At 38.0% G+C, this 20812-nt stretch overlaps 2 protein-coding genes across 2 annotated transcripts; both read left to right on the top strand.

Moving 5' to 3' along the window:
• Positions 1-3113: 3113 nt before the first annotated feature.
• LOC115999435 lies at positions 3114-4418 on the top strand. The gene is made up of 2 exons (XM_031239285.1): positions 3114-3201; positions 3322-4418. Exons 1-2 carry the CDS (start codon positions 3114-3116, stop codon positions 4416-4418), a joined length of 1185 nt encoding a protein of 394 aa, XP_031095145.1.
• Positions 4419-8576: 4158 nt separating this feature from the next.
• On the top strand, positions 8577-10013 carry LOC115998596 (ethylene-responsive transcription factor WIN1-like). Its single transcript, XM_031238201.1, has 2 exons — positions 8577-8761; positions 9448-10013. Exons 1-2 carry the CDS (start codon positions 8682-8684, stop codon positions 9953-9955), a joined length of 588 nt encoding a protein of 195 aa, XP_031094061.1. The 5' UTR covers positions 8577-8681; the 3' UTR covers positions 9956-10013.
• The last annotated feature ends 10799 nt before the right edge of the window (positions 10014-20812 follow it).

The raw sequence follows: 20812 nt of genomic DNA, 5'->3' as shown, positions 1-20812 counted from the left end.
TATATATATATATATATATATATATATATATATATATATATATATATATATATATATATATATATATAAATCTTTAAAAAATAAAAATAAAATAAAAAACACACGGGCGCCGACTAATCCCCGCCTAGGCGCCCATCGAGCGCTCGAAGAGCGTCTAGCGATTTTTTCATTATATATATATATATACATATATATATATATATATATATATATATATATATATATTACGTAGTAATTTTTAAGACTTGATAATTATAAACTAGTTAATACTTTAATAGTTAATTCTAAAATATTAAATATTAACCTATAAAACATCTAGAATTTGAACAATTTAGTGTTATTTCGCTCAAAAGGACATCCTTTTGAGCGAAATAACCATTTTAAAAAAACGAGAACAATAGCTAATCGGCCTATTAGGCGACCTAGTTGGTGCCTAGTCCGCCTAGGCGGCGCTTAAGCGGTCTAGTCGGCTAGCCGCCTAGACCACCGATTATGGTGATAAGCTAGGTGGCCGGCCGGTGCCTAGCGCCTAGGCAGCGATTAATTGGTGCCTAGTCGGGATTTTTGCAACACTAATATATATATATATATGCGAAGGGTTCAGGTGCGGGGAAAGGTTCCCGTGCGGTTGTGCGGTTATGCACTTTAAGCATTACAATGGCGCACCATAAGTACACAGACCACGCATCGTAAGCACACAAGCAAAGCACCTTAAAAACGCAAACCACGCGCACCTAAAGCTTTAGGCCGACGCACCTTAAGTACACAAACCACGCACTTTAATTAAGAACATAAATCACACACCTAAGATTTTAAAATGACACACCTTAAGTTTTAACAACTCACGCACCTTAAGAAGGAAAACCACGCACCTTAAGCTTTAGGTTCACTCACCTTAAGTTTCAACACTAATGCACCTTAAGCATACAAACCACACGCCTTAAAAAGGAAAATCACGCACCTTAAGAAGAAAAATTATGCACTTAAAGAAACCGCACAACCACAGCGGAGAAGGTTAACCGCACAGGACTGATATATATATATATATATATAATTTATTTTTAATATTAAGTTAGTATATATTTTATTTTATACCTAATATATTTTTATATTTACAATGTAACCCAAGTATATATATAATTACCAAAATCTAAACCCTCCACCTCTAAAATTCATTCTAAATTTTGATTCAACTATAAACATTGTTGCTAATCCTACTATAAGTGTTCTTATTTTTTAATTGTTTAGTAATTGTTTTTACTATAATAATATTTAATGAAGTGTCGCGACTTAATTATGTGAGTTGATTGTTAAATATTTATGAGATTATACAGGATGACAAGCAATAATACAATTGAATTGATTTCTAAAGAAGTTAACGAGCATGCTGAAGTCGTGACTTGCTTTATATTATTTTATGTTTTAATGCTAATATGTTTGTATTGTGGTGATATACTTATATAGTTATATATTAATTTTGTATTAGGTATATTTCTTAAATTATTTAGAAATATGTTTTTGAAAATACTTACATGTAAGGGATTTAAATAGGCTCAAAACATTCCATACAAATCTCTCTCCAAGAACTCGCTTCAAGAAATGGAATAGTCACGGATCTTCTTCCCGAAATGAATCCGCCGCCGGCGACCGCTCAATCACCGGCGGCTCATGAGTCATCACAACACACGGTCAAGAAATCGAAAAGAGCTCGGGGCTCGATGGAAACACAGATGCTAACCCCGACTCAAGGGAGCGGTCAAGCGACACCGTTAGCTGACAGCCTGAAATTGCCGGAGTCTATTCAGTGGGGAACGCCGGTAGAGACACCCAACAGAGCGTGGGGCAGAAAAGAAACCTCTGAGCCAGTAGAAATCGATGAAGTTTCAGACGAAGACACAATGGAAGAAGACATCGGGGACCCGAACTGCCCTAGGATTCCGGTAACAAAAGCGGAAAAGGAACGTCTACGAAGACCTTGGCGACAATCTCTTATTCTCAGAGTGCTAGGGAGGAAGGTAAGTTACTCATATCTCTTACAAAGATTGAAGACGATGTGGAAGCCTGAGGCAAATTTCGACTTGATTGCTCTTGACCAAGATTACTTCTTGGCAAAATTTGAGTCCAGAAGAGATTACGAATTTGCAAAATTCGAAGGACCATGGATTGTTCTAGGGCATTATGTTACAGTGCAGGAATGGGAACCGAACTTCCACCCTTACAAGAACAAGGTCAAGAAATTACTGGTGTGGGCAAGATTACCAGCCCTCCCCATAGAGTATTTCGAGGACGACTTCTTGGCGAAGATTGGAAATCAGATAGGCCGTCCAGTGAGAATCGATACTACTACCAGCTTGGTCTCAATAGGCAAGTTCGCAAGGATCTGCGTGGAGGTGGATCTATCCAAACCTCTGTTGTCCAAGTTCACTTTGGAAGAAGAAGTATTTCCCATAGAGTATGAAGGTATACACATGGTCTGTTTCACTTGTGGTATTTTCGGACACAAACAAGGGCAGTGTGGATTAGGAGGAACTGAGACGGCGAACGTAGATAACACAACCGGTGGAGGTCAAGAGACTCAACCTGCTCCCCGACAACAGAGCACACCACGACGAGAGTTCAAAGGTAACTTTGGTGCTTGGATGTTAGTGGCAAAGAAAGAAAGAAGAGGGCCTCGCAGGAATGGTAATGGACCACCAGATCGCAGGAATAACGGGAACAAGCAACCAACACCAATGACCTATGACCAAAGAGGCTACGCATCAGAATCTAGATATGTTGTTCTTGAGGAAGTATTAGAAGACGGGTTAGAAGGAGCTGATAAAGGCGGCATCACCCCTCCTTCAGCTCAGAACAGGACACACACATTGCCAAGAATTAGAACCCATCAGAATATCTCACCAATAGGGGATCAGATTCCTATCCGCAGAAATGCCCCTTCGGGCCAGCACCAACCGGGCCGCGGGGCTGCTAGAGGGAGAGGTGGAAGAAACGGGGCACCAAGAAGAGCGGCAACCGAATCTGAACACACAGTCGTAAGGGGGCACAACTACGGCAAATGAATAGAATCTACAGTGGTGTTTCAACAAAATGAGGACGTTCCGGAGTCCTCACACATGGAGGAGTTCGACTTTGTACTGAAAGAAAACCCTCCAAACGTACCTGCAGTCTTTAGCAACAGAAATGGGATTCCGGCTGTTCAAGGTATGGGGACTGATGGTCAGATGGATCATGCGGACTTGGTAATGGGCGATCGCCCGTGCTCTTGAGCACTCTCTTCTGTTTTTCCTTTTAACATGATATGTTTTGTGTGGAATTGCCAAGAGGCAGCCTCTAAGCCTTTTAGAGCCACCCTTAAACAATATTGTAGAGACTATTCACCCGACTTGGTGTGTCTGCTAGAGTCAAAGGTTTCAGGTGACCACGCGAATCGCATCAGTACTAGCTTTGGTTTTGAGGAATGGATTAGAGTGGAGGCTGTTGGGTTCTCCGGAGGCATTTGGGTTTTCTGGAATCACCCTTTGAGGATACAAGTACTAAATACACATCCTCAATTTGTTAACCTTCAAGTCGATGAACAGAACTCTAGTCCATGGATTTTATCTCTGGTATACGGCAGCCCTAACATCTCTTTGTGTAAGAAACTTTTTGCAGAACTTTCCCTTAGCAACTTTGACAGATATCCATGTTGGTTAGCATGCGGTGACTTCAACTCCGTTACTAGTATAGAAGAAGTAAGCAATGCCGAATGCTTTAACCTATCAAGATGCTCCGACTTCAAAGAATGGATTTTCCGGGAAGGGCTTATCGACCTTGGATTCACAGGATCGAGATATACATGGATGAGAGGGACTAACACTGCTTCGTTTAGAGGTGCTAGATTAGACCGAGCGCTAAGTACTGTAGATTGGAGAATCAGGAATCCAAACGCAATGGTGGAGCACCTCCCAATAATCAACTCGGATCATGCACCCTTGCTAATTACCTGCAATCCAAGTCTAAACACCGTAACAAGGAAGCCCTTCAGATTTAATATGGCTTGGTCCTTGCATACGGACTTCATGAATTGTGTTAGAAGCTCATGGGACACTGGAAAAGGGTTAGAAGAAAATAAGATCAGAACGGCGGAAGCTCTACAAAACTGGAATAGAAACACTTTTGGCGACATTTTCCAAAGGAAGAAACGGCTCCTCTCAAGGATTAAAGGAGTCCAGCGCAGCCTATCATCTCATATTAGGAACGATCTAATCAGATTGGAGAGGAAACTAAGGGAGGAACTTCAACTAACGCTCCAGCAGGAAGAGCTACTATGGTATCAGCGCTCGAGAGAAGAATGGAATACATCAGGAGATTGCAACTCAAAGTTTTACCACACTGCCACCTCGGCAAAGAAGAACAGAGCTAAGATCACCTCTCTATGAACGGAAGAAGGAGTCTGGATTTCGGACAAAAACCTGCTATTGGACCATGTCCGCAATTACTTTGAACAACTATTTTCAGAAGCAACCAGTGACAACAACCATCATTTACCTCACGGACGATTTCCAACACTATCTGAGCAAGACTGGGAAGAGGTGAATCGTCCATTCTTACCAGAGGAAATGAAGCAAGCTTTATTTGACATGAATCCGTGCAAAGCACCTGGACCGGATGGTTACACCGCTGGGTTTTTCCAAAAAACATGGGAGGTCACTGACAGTAACATAATTGAGGTTGGCCTGAATTTCTTCTCAAAAGGGGAACTACCACAAGGCTGCAACGACACAATAATCACTCTAATCCCGAAGGTCCCTACCCCGGAAAATGTCAAACAACTCTGACCCATTGGACTGTGCAACGTCACCTATAAGCTGCTAACAAAAACAATGGTGTCTCGCCTAAAGGAAATCGCAATGAAACTAGTGGGACCCCACCAATCGAGCTTCATACCGGGTAGACAAATTTCAGATAACATCATCATCTTTCAGGAGGTGCTTAACTCAATGAGGACGAGGAAAGCAGCAATTGGATGGTTTGTCATGAAAATAGATCGTGAAAAAGCATACGACAAAGTAGCATGGAACTTCATAGAAGACACACTGTTGGACATAGGCTTCAATGAGAGTTGGAGGCGCAATATCATGAACTGCATCACCACGTCTAGATTGGCAGTTAATTGGGAAGGACACACCTCTAACTGGTTCCATCCGAAAAGAGGAATTCGTCATGGAGATCCCATCTCACCTCTACTTTTTGTGCTTTGTATTGAGAGATTGAGTCATACCATCAAGGAATCTATTTCTAACGGAAAATGGAGAGGGATTAGAATGAGGAGACAAGGCCCTAATCTATCTCACCTTTTTTTTGTAGATGATATGGTGCTTTTCAGAGAAGCAACAAAGGAACAAGCTGAAGAGATGATGCGGTGCCTCAAGCTATTTTGTGAATACTCCAGACAGACCATCAACACTGAGAAATCGTCTCTGTTCTTCTCCAAAAACACTCAGTCAGATGTCGTACATAACATTGTCAATCAAACAGGAATAGCAAAGGTGAAGGATTTGGGAAAGTACCTTGGAGTACCTGCTATCCATGGAAGGCTCAAGAAGGATACGTATGCAGGCCTCATCGACAGAGTGCAAAACAGATTAGCAGGTTGGAAAGCAAAAACTCTTTCATTAGCCGGAAGGATAATTCTTGCACAATCTGTTCTTGGATCCATCCCATACTATACTATGCAGTCTACCCTACTGCCCAAAGGGGTGACTAAAAAGATTGAGCAGATTATACGTAGCTTCCTATGGGGCAGCTCACCTGACTCAAGGAAAAGCCATCTTGTCAATTGGGACACCATCACCAGCAGCAAAGATAACGGAGGGCTAGGGCTTCGGAAACTTGATGCAATGAATGAAGCATTCTTGATGAAACTAGGTTGGCGCATTCTGCAAGATGAAAACAGCCTATGGATCCAAGTGCTCAAGTCCAAATATGCTTTCTCTGCTTCGGATCGGATTGCTCGTCATGGCTCCCTAAATCCAACATGTCGAATGTCTGGAAAGGCATACTCAGGACAATCCCAAGCCTACTGCAAGGAACAACAAAGATGGTCAGAAACGGGCATAATACAAAGTTTTGGAATGAAAGTTGGCTAGAACCTCGCCCCTTAAGCTCGTATGTGGTGGCAGAAATTCCCCCAGCAGAGATTGAGAACTCAGTGGCGAATTACTGGGACGATAGCTTCGGCTGGGACTGGAACAGACTAAACAATCTCCTCCCGACAGCCCAACTAGACAAACTAGCAGCAGCTATATTAGACAAGGAAATTGAGGCGGATGATATAATTGGTTGGAAGGATACGGAATCAGGCAAGTTCTCGGTGAGCTCGGCGTACAACATTATTATTAATAGCCCAGGCTCCAGTAGCTTAACGGACCCAGTTGAAGCTGCAAAATGGAATGCAATCTGGAAATTAAAGGTTCCGAGCAGGATGAAAACATTCCTATGGCTTGTCCGACACGAGAGGATCATGACAAATAGCATGAGATTGAGGAGAGGTCTTACAAACTGTGACAAGTGTCTGCTTTGTGAAGATAAAGCAGAAGATGTGGAACATGTGCTACGCACTTGTCCTTTGGCAGAAACAATCTGGAGAAAGGTCCTTCCGGCATTCTACATGGAAACCATATCAATGCCATTTAAAGCTTGGCTGGACCAGGGTATCTCAAGGAAAGGGAATGGCAACAGACCCAAATACGACAACACCCTGTTCACAACATCTCTGTGGTGGACCTGGAAATGGAGAAACGAGTTCTTCTTTAGAAATTCAATCCTATCTCCATATTTGAAAACCCAATGGATCAACAATCAAGTGAAAGAGGTAATTACAACATTCGACAGAGCTAAAACTCAGCAAGGTTCATCCAAGACAGGCAGCTGGAGACTGATCAGCTGGGAAAAACCAGAAGAAAGTGTTGTTAAAATAAACTTTGATGGGGCCACAGATCATACTACAAACACAGCAGGCTGTGGGGGTGTCATAAGAGATTCAAGGGGTTCATGGCTAGGAGGCTTTACCAGCAAGATAGGGTCCTGTTCATCTTCTCAAGCGGAAGCCTGGGCCCTGCTAAGAAGCATCCAACTAGCCAATCTGATGGTCAACAGAAAAATCATACTGGAAGGTGACTCCTCTGAAGTTGTTAATGGAATGGCAAATGATCAAGAGGCCAACCAAGTAATACGGAACATCCTCAGAGCTTGCAAGCAGGAACTAAAATCACTGGACCTATGGAGGATGAGCCTAATACCCAGGGAAGTTAATAAGGTTGCAGACTACATGGCTAAAACCTTCATGGTACATCCGAAAGGCATGCACGTAAAGATCAACTCCCCAGATGGCCTACTACCCCTGCTGGAGAACGATACCGAAGGCTATCCTTCTTGGCGTTTTATGTACAATGTTAGTTAGCTGTAAAACTTCGGGTTTCCCCCTTCCAAGCTATATTAAAAAAAAATAGGCTCAAAACAAGACTTACTTTGAAGCATTTTTAATGGCCTACATAATAAACATGCTTTTAAAAAGACTTCGGGCCAAGGAAGGTCAATTGTAGGTTCATGCTTGAGCCTAATAACAAAATGCGTACATACAGGCTCAGGCTCAAGACCAGGCCTTAAATTTTCATAACAAGCTCATGCTTAATTTTATAAAGCTCGACTCGGCTCGACTTATTTCCATCCCTACTAATGAATTTTACAAACTGAGTGGTGCTAAGAAATGCACCATACCTTGGTGCATCTCTAAACACGTGGTGGTGCATTTGTGCATACATAATGATGCAAAGCAGCACGACTGCATGTGAAGTCGTAGCCACATCAGATCTTGCGTACCCCTATATATATATATGTGTGTGTGTGTGTGTGTGTGTGTGTGTGTGTGTGTGTGTGTGTGTATAAAGTGAGGATTGATCTTAGACAACAATCATGGTTCATCAATAATTTAAAATTTAATAAAAAAAAAGGTATAAGGTCAAATTTATAATTATTGAAAACATTCAAACTTATTTTTAATATTTCTAAAATTAAAAAAAAAAAAACAACAACAACAACAACCCCACCTCCCTTTTTCTCCTTAATTTTCCACAACTCTTAACAATTGATCTGTCCAATTGATGAATCAAATCAATTCTAACTTTTTATGTAAGAGCATGCTCTAATCTGAATACTCCCATATATATGAACTAGAAAAAATACTACTTTGGACTCTTAAAATCTACTCACTTTTTATTCACTCACAAATTTTAGATATAGACATCTTTCTTGAGAGCAACAGAATAAAAATAATCTATCATTGTTTACCATGTCATGAAGTAAAAAATTGAGAGTCTATGTAGAAATCACAACCTATATAGGGCTTATGTGGGGGTTGATATATGATGCATATTGTATTGCTGTACATGAGCACATGGTATTTATTACTACAGCACTACAAATTGAGTACAAGTTTAGTTGCGCCGACATCTGTGCATTTCTGTGGTTTAAATCTTCCCGGTGGCTTACGCATCAACTTAACTACTATACGCACACTTGTCTATATATTCTTTCTCCTCCGGCAAAAAGTTTGAATCTCAGTGGAAGTTCAGATCAGAGCTGAAACGAACCTCATCATATATCCCATTCCGACCCCTTCATTAATTCAAACTTCTTTGAAGATGGTTCAATCCAAGAAGTTCAGAGGTGTCCGGCAGCGCCACTGGGGTTCTTGGGTTTCCGAAATTCGCCACCCTCTATTGTAAGCTCTAACTTTACATTTAAATTAAAGTATTATTAGTTGACAGGAACGCATGAACCGAAGCATACTCTTCAATATAATGTTGATAAATTTAGTGTTGGACAGAAGCTAATAAAGGTCAAGTCTAGCACCCAATGGTTGGTAATTGTTGGGCAGAGGCCCATAAAAGCTGAAAGCCAAGTCCAACAGTTAGGCCCTGTTTGGTAAATGACTGTTAGTTGATTGGGTTGGCTGTTTGGGTTAGAAGGTATGATTTGTTGATAACATTAGCCGATTGTAGAAAGTTGTTTGATAGATTAGCTATTAGCTGATAACTGTGTGGTATAATTTCTTTTCTCAAAAAGCTAATTAAAAAGGCTGCTTTGAGTAGCCTTTTGAATTTTAGCATTTTGAAGTTACAAAAAGCTTATTAACCAAACAACTAATAGTGGTCAAATAAGTCAAAATTGACTGTGACAACCAATGAGGTCTGCAAGTTTCACATCTAAGTAATACCCGATCCGATTATTTACCAAACAAGACCTTAATGTTTCGAAAATATGTGACAGTATAAGGAAATAAAGTTGATCCTTTTTTTGACTGCTGCTAACTATAGCTTTTGAGAGTGAGTGGTAAGCATTTGATCTAACAAGTAATATTAGAATCAGGTTCTCCTAACATTTAGATAATGTGTATGTAATTAACAGGAAGAGGAGGGTATGGCTAGGCACATTTGACACAGCAGAAGAGGCAGCAAGAGCATATGATGAAGCAGCCATTTTAATGAGTGGAAGAAATGCAAAAACCAATTTCCCAATAACCCCCCAAGACTCCCATCGCCCTGCAGACTCCTCCTCCTCGATTCGTTCATCACTATCAGAAATCCTCCACGCAAAGCTTCGGAAATGCAGCAAGGTGCCGTCGCCCTCCCTCACCTGCCTTCGCCTGGACATCGAGAGCTCCCACATCGGAGTGTGGCAGAAACGCGCCGGCCAGCCGTCGGACTCGAAATGGGTCATGACGGTGGAGCTCCAGAAGAACAACCGCAGCAGTAGTAGTAATGGTGGAGAGGGAACGAAGAAGGCGGAGAGCGTCAGCGTTAGAGGAATGGACGAAGAAGAAAGACTGGCACTTCAAATGATAGATGAGCTTCTTCACATAAACACTCCTACTCCTACTCCTTCATTTCAAGATAATATATATATAGCTAGCTAGGCCAAGCCATTATTGAATTGTTGGATATATATATATATATCACTCTTTACTCTTTCAATTGTTTTGTAACAATCAACTTACTTCTTAATTTTTAATTCTTCCCGTCCAAAACTGTGGTTAGGATATTTAATTGACCAAATTTAAAACAATTTGAGGGTCACCAAATTAAAAATTATGTTTTAAATTGACAATTGCGAAATAATTGATTGAATAAAACAATAATTTTCCCAATATATAATATTTACAATTACCAGAACATATTATATTATATGCAACGTTTATAGTTCATCCCATGTTAATTTGATCTTATCATGTCACGAGTCCATGCAATGCATCGTCATCATCAGCTATTTTTGACCATTTTAAGGTTTATAGGTATCCTGTCATGTTATATATGTTAGATCTGCAAATTATGATAAAGTAGGCCGGCCGGCGGTCTTGTTGCATTGGCAGCTTCTCAGAAAATGTATGAAAGATAATAAAGGGAATGTAGAAGTAAGTTACCCGTGAAGAAAGCATGGCATGCATGGGCCGGCCGGTATATGTACTAAAATTAAAGAAGAAAGAAACCCAGAACATGGATTTTAGATTTTTAGGATCTGATCGGAGTACCATATTTTTCCTTAATTAGCTTCAAATTCTCATACTATCGCTTCCAATCATAACCTTTGAATCAGGTGAGGATCTAACTACACTAAGGCATATGTTATGGAAGGTGATCGACTGTCATTGTCCTTCACGTACGTACAACATAAAATTGTATTGTCGCCGTCTTTCTCAAACAGAGAAGACAATAGGATCAATAATGTATCAATATAATAAATTAAATTGCTTTCATCTACATCTTTAAATTGTAATAATATCCTTATTTTTGGCAATTGTTATGCCATGGACCAGGGTCATCGTGAAGTGTGGATTTTGATCTAAAAATTATATGTTTGAAAATAAATTAATTTGTGCTTTCAATTTATTTTCAAACACAAATTATTAACGGCGAGTACAAAATATATCAATTGCAAAGCACATAATCTAAGGATTATTTTGATCAGAGTTCACAATGCAAGATAGACCTATAATTTGCCTATTTTTGGATGCCCACCCAAATTTACACCTACTATCTGAGAATATACATCAATCATGGTCCACACAGCTGTGTGGACCATACTATCAAATAATGCACATTCAATATAAAAATAATGTACATTCAGTATAAAAATAATGTACATTATATTCAGGGGATGTACATTATTTGTGTACTGAATGTACATTATTTTTATACTATAAAAATAATGTACATTCAGTACAAAAATAATTTACATTTAGTACATTAAAAATGTACATTTTATCATGGTTTACACAGCTATGTGGACCATAGTCCATACAATAATTTGCCGGATCCGTTAAATTTTATTCCAACTTAAATTATAATAGCCCATATAAGAGAGGTAAATCTCAACCATAAAAAATACTATGCATCTAGAGAGTGTTTAATCTTCCTACTTTGACTCTAATTGGTGGCGATTTATTATTTTACAATTTATATTTATTTTAAATTATAAATAAATTTAAAATATTGATGTTTTTGATATATAAATGAATATATACAAACTCAAAATAAATTAAACATTTTGTTTGGGTAAGTATAAGGACGGCAAATTATGCTATGGACCCGGGTCCACCTTGTAAGGTGGACCAGATCCATGTTTGCAATTTTATAACACTATATTCACAATTTTAGAACTTTATATTCACAAATTTAAATTTTAATATACAAAATTATATTACATTACTCAATATTCACAATTTTTGAACTTTATATTCACAATTTTGTTATATAAATTCAAAAATTGTGTTATACTATTGAATACAGAGTTCTGAAATTGTGAACAATTGAATATAGAGTTCTGTAATTGTGAATATAGAGTTCAAAAATTGTGATCATAGAGTTCTAAAATTGTTAACATAAACCTGGGTCCACCTTGCAAAGTTGACCCAGGTCCATGGCATAACAACCGGTATAAGGACGAATCCAAACAAATCAAATACAAGTGTAAGCGTAAAAATAGGTTGTAAATTGGCCCTGTTTGGTAAATGGTTGTTGGCTGATTGGGTTGGTTGTTTGGGTTAGAATGAATGATTTGTTGATAATATTAGCTGATTGTAGAAAGTTGTTTGATAAATTAGCTGTTAGCTGATAGCTGTTTGGTATAATTTCTTTTATCAAAAAGCTAATTGAAAATGTTGCTTTGAGTAACCTTTTGAATTTTAGCATTTTGGAGTTACAAAAAGCTTATTAACCAAACAACTAATAGTGGTCAAATAAGACAAAATTGACTGATAGGCTGATTATTTACCAAACAGGGCCAAAATAAAGTAAATATCATTATATTGTTACGCTATTTTTTTTTAATACTATCGACACTCTTCATCGTTACGTTGTTTATTCGCAAACTCTATTGTGAAAAAATGAAGAACTGAAATAATGAGAAGATATAAATGTAGATGTTGTGGTGACACACTTGTACCCAAATTAAATTAAAATTGAAGGAACAACCAAAATGTTAAGAGACTAGGCCACACCTTCCATTAAAAGCTAGCCTTCCGATCCTTCAAGAATGTATTGCATAATATATGTACTTTGTTAAATTATCAAGATGGCCTATATATGCTAGTATATATTCATCATTGCATGCAATTAATTAAGTTACAAAGAAAGATTAAGACATTATATTGGTACCACAATAATAATAATAATAATAATAATAATAATAATATTATTATTATTATTATTATTATTATTATTAGTGCAAGTGTGCAACATGTCAATAATTTGGTCCATGAATAGCTGAATACTCTAGCTAATGCTTTAAAATGTATTTAATGCATTTTTAAATTTGAATAATTGAAGTGGGGCTACCTAGGGCCCTAGACTTCACAATTTTTATTTTATTTTTGAAAGCAGACTTCACAATTGAAATCCTTGTTTTGAAAATTATTTTTTCTGGTCCGACAAAACCTCTTGATCTATCATGATATACTGTAACTTTGGGAATTGGGACAATTGCTGTTATGTACAGTTTTGGACATACAGTTACAAACTATTTTGGTAGCAAATGTCCCAACGAGTTTCCTAGCCTATACATGTGATCCTCACTCGCTCTCATCTCCCTGATCGAAACAATACAAACGTTGTTGAAGTTGAGTACAATTCTTTCATTAAACATGCCGTATTGATTGCTTAAACTCAAAATCTTTTTGGTAGTTCTGTTACTAAAATTATTACCCGAGCAGCTTCTTCGAACGTTTTATTTCTTCTTTCCACTACATCATTTTGTTGTGGCGTCCTTATGACCACTATTACAAAAATCGGCTGCTTAGGCACCGCATAGGCGCTAGGCGTCGCTAACCCGAGACGAATTGCTCCCTAGGCGGCCGCCTGGCGCCTAACTCGGCCGACTAGGTTGAGTTGGCGGCTGACTTGGCCGAATTCGGCCGAGTTAACTCGCCCAACTCGGCAGAGTTAGCCGAGTTAACTCGGGCAAGTCAGCGTTGTGACTCTTTGTAACCCTTTGTGATCATCTAGTGGATTGGGCTGAGGCGAGTTGTCCCGCAGACGTGGGAGTTGAGCTCCGAAGTGCGTAAACAATTCTTCGGTATATTGTTCCATTTATTTACTTATTTGCTTTATTTATTTATTTATCTGTACCTGCTCCAGTAACTAATCCAGATAAATAATCTTCTTTTCCAATAACTAATCCAGATAAATAATCTTAATAAAAATAAGTAGGAACCTTAGGCTTATCTTGTGCCTTCAAGATCCACGATCCTATTTCATTAATCTTAGACATTGATTTTGGCAAGATCAATGTCTCTCCTCTCACCGCAGAACCGCACTATCTTTTTTTACTTGAATGTTGTTTCAAGAATGTTAATATTTCTATTTTTGTTATAGGATTAAATCAATAGTTAATAGAGGTTCAAGTAACCAAGACTATGATGCCAATAACTTTTTTGTCTTTAACCATAAAAGCTATACACTTTTTTTTGGGCTAGTATGTTAAATATAATTTCTAAAATAAATAACATATTGTTCTTTTTTTTTTTTTTGAAATCAATATCATATTGTTCTTAAATTTGATAAAATTAAAAATTAGTGTAGAACCTATATTTGTTGGACTGAAATAAACTGTGAGCAACTAGGCATCATCTAACCTAAAAAGCAATTTAAACTCTCATCTCAGGAGAAAAAAAAAATTGAGTAGTACTGACTCTGTTACAATGTAGTATCTGTTCATAGCTACTTTCTCAACTTACTGAAACACAACGAGTCAACAGATGCCTCAACTCCCTTCCCTGTGGAAGTGTAAACCGGGTGCTTATAAATGTTTTTTCATGATAAATGAATTACTTTTTTCCTCATCCAAGATGCATCTCCATTTGAAATAGATGTAGAGGTTGGTGTAAATATTGATTTTGAATTTTAAATTCATTTCCAAACAATTAATGTTAATTTTAAAGATTGTAAAAGTCATTTGTAAATCAGTACATGTAGTTATTGAAACTTGCAAGCATGCTTTGTTTGTTGCAGTAAATATGAACATAATAAATGTATTCATGTCTGTCATTCTGCAGTAAATGTGAAAATAACTCACATATATAATTTAATGTTGTACAAATTTATCAAAACTACATCGTTTTTATTGGATAGGAAAAAATTTCATAATTTTATTTTCTTAAAAGGTCTTGCTTTATTATAGATTTATATTAGAGGATTTGTTAAAACAATAGTCCTTCCAAATACCAAGACTTTGAAGTTGAAGAATAATAATAATAAGAGTTAATACCTAATATAGTCCTCGACTATAGTGGTTTTACTCGATTTAGTCCTAAATGACTTTTTGTCCTTAATTTAGTCCTCGACTTTGATGGTTTTACTCAATTTAGTCCTCTGTTAATAATTCCGTTTGTTGACTGTTAAAACAAGGGTCAACATGGTAATTTCTTCTTCCTCGTTTTTGGTCAAATTACCCTCATCTCCATAAAATTTATGAAATTAAGAAACACTAATACTAAGATACTAGCTGGTAACGTAAGATATAATAAGAGTTAAACAGAACTATAAGAAAATAGGAAGGCATGCCTATACCCTAGTTTGGTGGTGGAGGAGCAAGTTCATATGGGTTAAACTTAAAGTGCGTAAGGTTTGTACTTAAGGTGCGTAGGTCTTGTGCTTAAGGTGCGTCGTGTTTCTTCTTCAGAGAGCACTTCTTGCCTGCCACCCTTCTCCCTTTTGAACTAAGGGGTATGAGTCACGGGTCTCTCAGACCCTCAAGAACAAAAATGTTAGTTTTTATTTGGGAGCAAAGACTAGGGATCGAGTCTCACTAGTAACAGTGTGGGGATAACCTCTTAAAGTGAGAGAGGCTCCTTGTACGCAGTAAGCAAATGTCTAACCCATGTGTTCAGTTGAGTTACCATGATTTACATTTTTCCAAATGTTTTATCGGGCCGGGGCATTGGGGATTCAAACTTTTGGGAGTAAAGTGTCAGTAAAGTAATGCAAATATTTTAGACCTTTTTTTCTTCATTTCCTACTTTTACTGAGTCTTCACACATTTCCTAATTTTCCTCTGTCTTCACACACGTTGCTGAGATGAGATTATTTCTCTCCATTTTAATAAGTGTGTGGTTGAAAACAAATCAAACATCATGCCTTTGCATGTATAAATAGTCTTACTGCCATAATCCAGAGAGCAAGAGAGATGTTCCTATCTTCATCTACTTTGTTCTTCCTTCTGCAATGTCAGTCAGTCAGATTCCAACCTACAAGTCTCGGGTGCACGAGTCTGTGGGTAGCTGTGTTAACCTTAGGGGAGTGACGCCGTGTTGATATACTGCACCGTGACGGCGAATTTCACTCTTAGGGCAGTGTTTAATGACACGCCACAGCTTTCTTTCTTCCTGAGTTTATTTTTCTGTTTGGGTTCACTGGGTCTGACAGGTATTCCTCTGAACTGATTTAACAATGTAAGAGTGAAACTTTTTGTTTCTAGTTCAGATGGCAACCTCTAAGCTTATCCCTGATCTTTCAAAGGCTTTAACCTCTTGACGGTACAAACTTCCGTCGCTGGTCACAAAGGATTCTGATTTTCTTTCAACAACTTGAACTTGATTATGTTTTGTTCAATGATCCCCTTCCACTGCAAAATACTAAACTAGAACAGAAGTCCACCACCACTGCTGAAATAACTTCTGATCTTGTTCCACCTGAGCCAAAGACATCTGAGATAGTTACACCGGCTGCAGAATGCGACACTGCCTCTCGCGAGAAGTACGACAAGGACAATAAAACTATGAGAGGGCACCTTCTAAACCATATGTCCAATCCATTATTTGACTTGTTTTTTTCCTACAAGTATGCAAAAGTGATCTGGGATGCACTTGAGAAGAAATATGGGACTGATGATGCGGGTAAACGAAAGTATGCCACGGGTAACTGGCTTAACTTTCTTTTGGTTGATACAAAGCCAATCATGGAGCAAGTCCACGAATACGAGACACTCTGTGCCAATATTTTGGCAGAAGGTATGTCAATGTGTGAAGTATTGCAAGCTAATGTTTTAATCGAGAAAATGCCTGAGTCATGGTCTGAATATCACAACAAACTCAAACACAAGAAGAAGGACATGAACCTACAGGAGCTGATCAACCATCTGCAAATAGAAGAAGCCAATCGTCTTAAAGATAAGACTATTTCCTCTCTTTCTATTCCTACTATTAAAGCTAATATTGTAGAAACTAGTGAAATAAGTGATAGGAATAAATCTACTGGTTCCAATAAGAAAAGGAATAAGCAATCAAATCACAAGCTGAATAATTTCAAGAAGGGTGGCAAGATTGAGAAGAAAACAAAGGGAGGATGCTTCGTGTGTGGGAAGCACGGTCACCGAGCCCATCAATGCTACTATCATAAGGATACAGGGAAAGATGGACCATAAACAAATCAGGCTAACCAAGCTCATCTGACTGAACATAGTGATGTCATTGCAGCAGTTATCCTTGAAGTCAATTTAGTGGGAGATACAACACAATGGATTGTGGACACGGGGGCTTCTCGCCACTTTTGTGCTGACAGAAACATGTTTCAAGAATTTGAAGACTTACCAAATGGTGAACTCTAGCAGTTCAGAGGTGCACGGTAAGGGAAAACTCATTCTTAAGCTTAACTCCGGTAAGTCCCTAGCTTTGCATAATGTGTTGTTTGTTCCTTCGCTGCGTAAAAATTTAATCTCCGGTGTTCTGCTCAATAAAGCCGGAATTAAACTAGTTTTTGAGGCTAATAAATTAGTTTTATCTCATAATGGAGAGTACGTAGGAAAAAGATACATGAATGGGGGACTTTTTGTATTGGATACTTATGCTTCCGTTGATATGAATAATAGTTCAACTTCTGCTTATATTGTTGAATCCATAAATATCTGGCATAAAAGGTTAGGGCATGTTAATGCTAAGTTAGTAAAACGACTCAAGCACTTGAATTTACTGCCCAATCTAGTTGATGATGGTTTTGATAAATGTGAAACTTGTGCTGAAGCAAAATTTATAAGAAAACCATTTCTCCCGGTAACTCAAAGGCAAACTGAGTTGCTAGAGCTGATTCACACAGATCTAGCCGATTTTAAAAATACAGAAAGTAAAGGAGAAAAAAGATATTTTATAACCTTCATTGATGATTTTTCGAGATACACAAAAATATATCTTTTAAGAACTAAAGATGAAGCTGAGCACAAGTTTCTCATTTACAAAGCAGAAGTAGAAATTCAATTAGATCGAAAGATCAAAAGGTTAAGGTCAGATAGAGGTGGTGAATATAGTACGACATTTCTTAAAAGTGTATGTGAAAATGAAGGTATTATACATGAGAAATCTGCTCCTCACACCCCACAACAAAATGGGGTAGCTGAAAGGAAAAACCGAACTGTTAAGGAAATGATGAATGCTATGCTTCTCAGTTCTGGTCTACCTGACAGCTTGTGGGGGGAAGCTGTACTTGCAGCCAATTATGTGCTAAACAAAGTACCTCATAAAAATTCTGATAAAACACCCTTTGAACTTTGGAAAGGGTATGCTCCAAATTTAAAATACTTGAAAGTGTGGAGGTGCCTTGCCAAAGTTGGGATACCTTCTGTTAAACGTGTGAACATTGGTCCAAGGACTATAGATGCAGTATTTATTGGATATGCTGCAAATAGTGCTGCATATAGATTTATGTGTTTGCATGATCGTTCTATATGTGAAGCTAGAGATGCTGAATTTTTTGAACAAATCTTTCCTTTAAAAGTAAATGTGCCTAAATCTCTGTCTACATATGTCACTACATCTTCTTCTACATTTACTCCTGGGGTGAATTTTGATGTAGATAATCCCAGAAGGAGTAAAAGGTGTAGAACTGAGACTAGTTTTGGTCCTGATTTTATAACCAATTTTTTAACTGAAGTGAAAGACATTGATGAACTACAAGAATTGTTCATTTGTCTTCACTTGATGGAAGAGGAACCTAAGACTTATCAAGAAGCAATGAGCTCTATTGAAGTGAGTTTCTAGGAAGATGCAGTGAACAGTGAATTAGACTCAATCAAGTCTAATCATACATGGGAGCTAGTAGACTTGCCTAAAGGATGTAAGCCCATCAGTTGCAAATGGATTTTCAAAAAGAAGCTGAAAACTGATGGTACTATTGAAAGATTTAAGGCAAGGCTAGTGGCAAAAGGCTTTACTCAAAAATTTGGGGAAGATTTCTTTTATACTTATTCTCTTGTGACTAAAATAGCCACTATTCGTGCATTATTTGCGTTAGCATCTGCTCATAAATTAATTGTGCATCAGATGGATGTCAAAACATCATTTCTTAATGGTGATTTAGATGAGGAAATCTACATGGAACAACCTCCAAGTTGTATAGTTCCAGGCCAAGAAAACAAAGTATGTAGATTAAAAAGGTCACTGTACGGCCTTAAACAAGCCCCCAAACAATGGTATGAGAAATTTCATAAAAGTATCATGAGTTTTGGATTTTCTGTTAATTGGTCAGATGCTTGTGTGTACACAAAAATGTTTGGTTCTGATTGTGTGATCATTTGTCTGTATGTTGATGACATGTTGATATTTAGCACACACATAAATGCTATCAATGAGAAAAAAATGTTTTTATCATCTCAATTTGACATGAAAGATCTTGGTGAAGCTGATGTGATTTTGGGTGTTAAAGTTACCAAAATTGAGAATGGCTTCATTTTGTCTCAATCACACTATGTGGAGAAGTTATTGAAGAAGTTTGATAGCTTTGATATAGTACCAGTAAGAACTCCTTATGATCCTAGCATACACCTTAAGAAAAATCTTGGTGTCGCTGTTTCTCAAAGTGAGTATGCTAAAATCATTGGGAGTGTGATGTTTCTAATGAATTATACCAGACCTGATATAGCTTATGCAGTAAGTAGGCTTAGTTATACCAGACCTGATATAGCTTATGCAGTAAGTAGGCTTAGTCGGTACACTCATAACCCCAGTTTAGAGCATTGGAATGCTCTTAAAAGATTGTTAAAGTACCTCAAAGGTAATTGGAATGCTCTTAAAAGATTGTTAAAGTACCTCAAAGGTATAGTGGACTGGGGTTTAACCTTTGTGGGTTATCCTTCTGTTTTAGAAGGATATTGCTATGCCAATTGGGTTACCGACAATGATGAGGTAAGCTCCACAAGTGGGTATGTCTTTACCATGTGTGGTGCAACTATATCATGGAAGTCGGCTAAACAAACTTGTATAGCCCATTCCACAATGGAGTCTGAATTCATTGCAGTAGATATAGCGGGGCAAGAAGCAAAATGGCTGAGAAGCTTACTAGCTGATATTTCTTTGTGGGGGCGTCCTGCCCCATCTATTTCTCTACATTGTGATTCGCAATAAGCCATTTATGTTACGAAAAATAGTGTCTATAATGGTAAGAGAAGACACACCCGTGTCAGACATGGCACTGTGCGACAACTTATTGTCAATGGTGTAATTACTATGGATTATGTGAAATCTGAAAACAATCTTGCAGATCCATTGACAAAAGGACTAAATAGAAAATTGGTCCTTGATACGTCGAGGGGAATGGGGTTAAAGCCTTTGGAGTAAGGAATCCATGGTGGATACCATTTTATTGGTCAAACGAAGCCATAGAAAGACTTATAAACAAGTACATTGTTTCTCATTCCTATGGCGCTCGTACTAAAAATTCATAGCCCGAATTGGGAGGTCCTTAGAGACGGACTTGATGGATTCATATCATAATAATTGCGAGGTTGAGCTTTATTTGCTCTTAATGACTTCATAGCCTGTTAAAGGTAGGCTATGCTGAGACAGTCCGAATGAAGTCACCTACTTGAGTGAGAAGGGTTGTCATCCTTCTATGAAAGATGTGGGCTATCTCTCTAGAACACTCATGAGTAACGTAAGGTTTCTTTGGAGGCCATGATTATCGCGAAACCTGCACGGGAGGAAATGAGGTATGTGTCGTTGAGTTCAAACTCAGATGCCTAATAAGTTTAAGAGTCATTCACTCATTGGGTTGAAGAGTACTCCAGACACTAACCTTTTATTTTTAGGAAAAAAAATGTTGCTCGATGTTATCGTATTTGCATTAGTGGGGGATTGTCATTAAATTAATGCAAATATTTCAGACCTTTTTTTCTTCATTTCTTACTTTTACTCAGTCTTCACACATTTCCTAATTTTCCTCTGTCTTCACACACGTTGCTGAGATGAGATTATTTCTCTCCATTTTAATAAGTGTGTGGTTGAAAACAAATCAAA

This window comes from Ipomoea triloba, chromosome 12 (genome assembly GCF_003576645.1).
Source record: "Ipomoea triloba cultivar NCNSP0323 chromosome 12, ASM357664v1".
In the NCBI taxonomy this organism is placed as follows: domain Eukaryota; kingdom Viridiplantae; phylum Streptophyta; class Magnoliopsida; order Solanales; family Convolvulaceae; genus Ipomoea; species Ipomoea triloba.
The sequence above is the reverse complement of the archived record's forward strand: the minus strand, read 5'-3'. Positions and strand labels throughout refer to the sequence as shown.

Excerpts from the sequence above, each read along its gene's own strand:
- LOC115999435 (XM_031239285.1), top strand. The coding sequence starts at position 3,114 with ATGGAGGAGTTCGACTTTGTACTGAAAGAAAACCCTCCAAACGTACCT. Across the intron at positions 3,202-3,321 it reads TGGGATTCCGGCTGTTCAAG|AGGCAGCCTCTAAGCCTTTT; the intron begins GTATGGGGACTG and ends GGAATTGCCAAG.
- LOC115998596 (XM_031238201.1), top strand. The coding sequence starts at position 8,682 with ATGGTTCAATCCAAGAAGTTCAGAGGTGTCCGGCAGCGCCACTGGGGT. Across the intron at positions 8,762-9,447 it reads GAAATTCGCCACCCTCTATT|GAAGAGGAGGGTATGGCTAG; the intron begins GTAAGCTCTAAC and ends TGTAATTAACAG.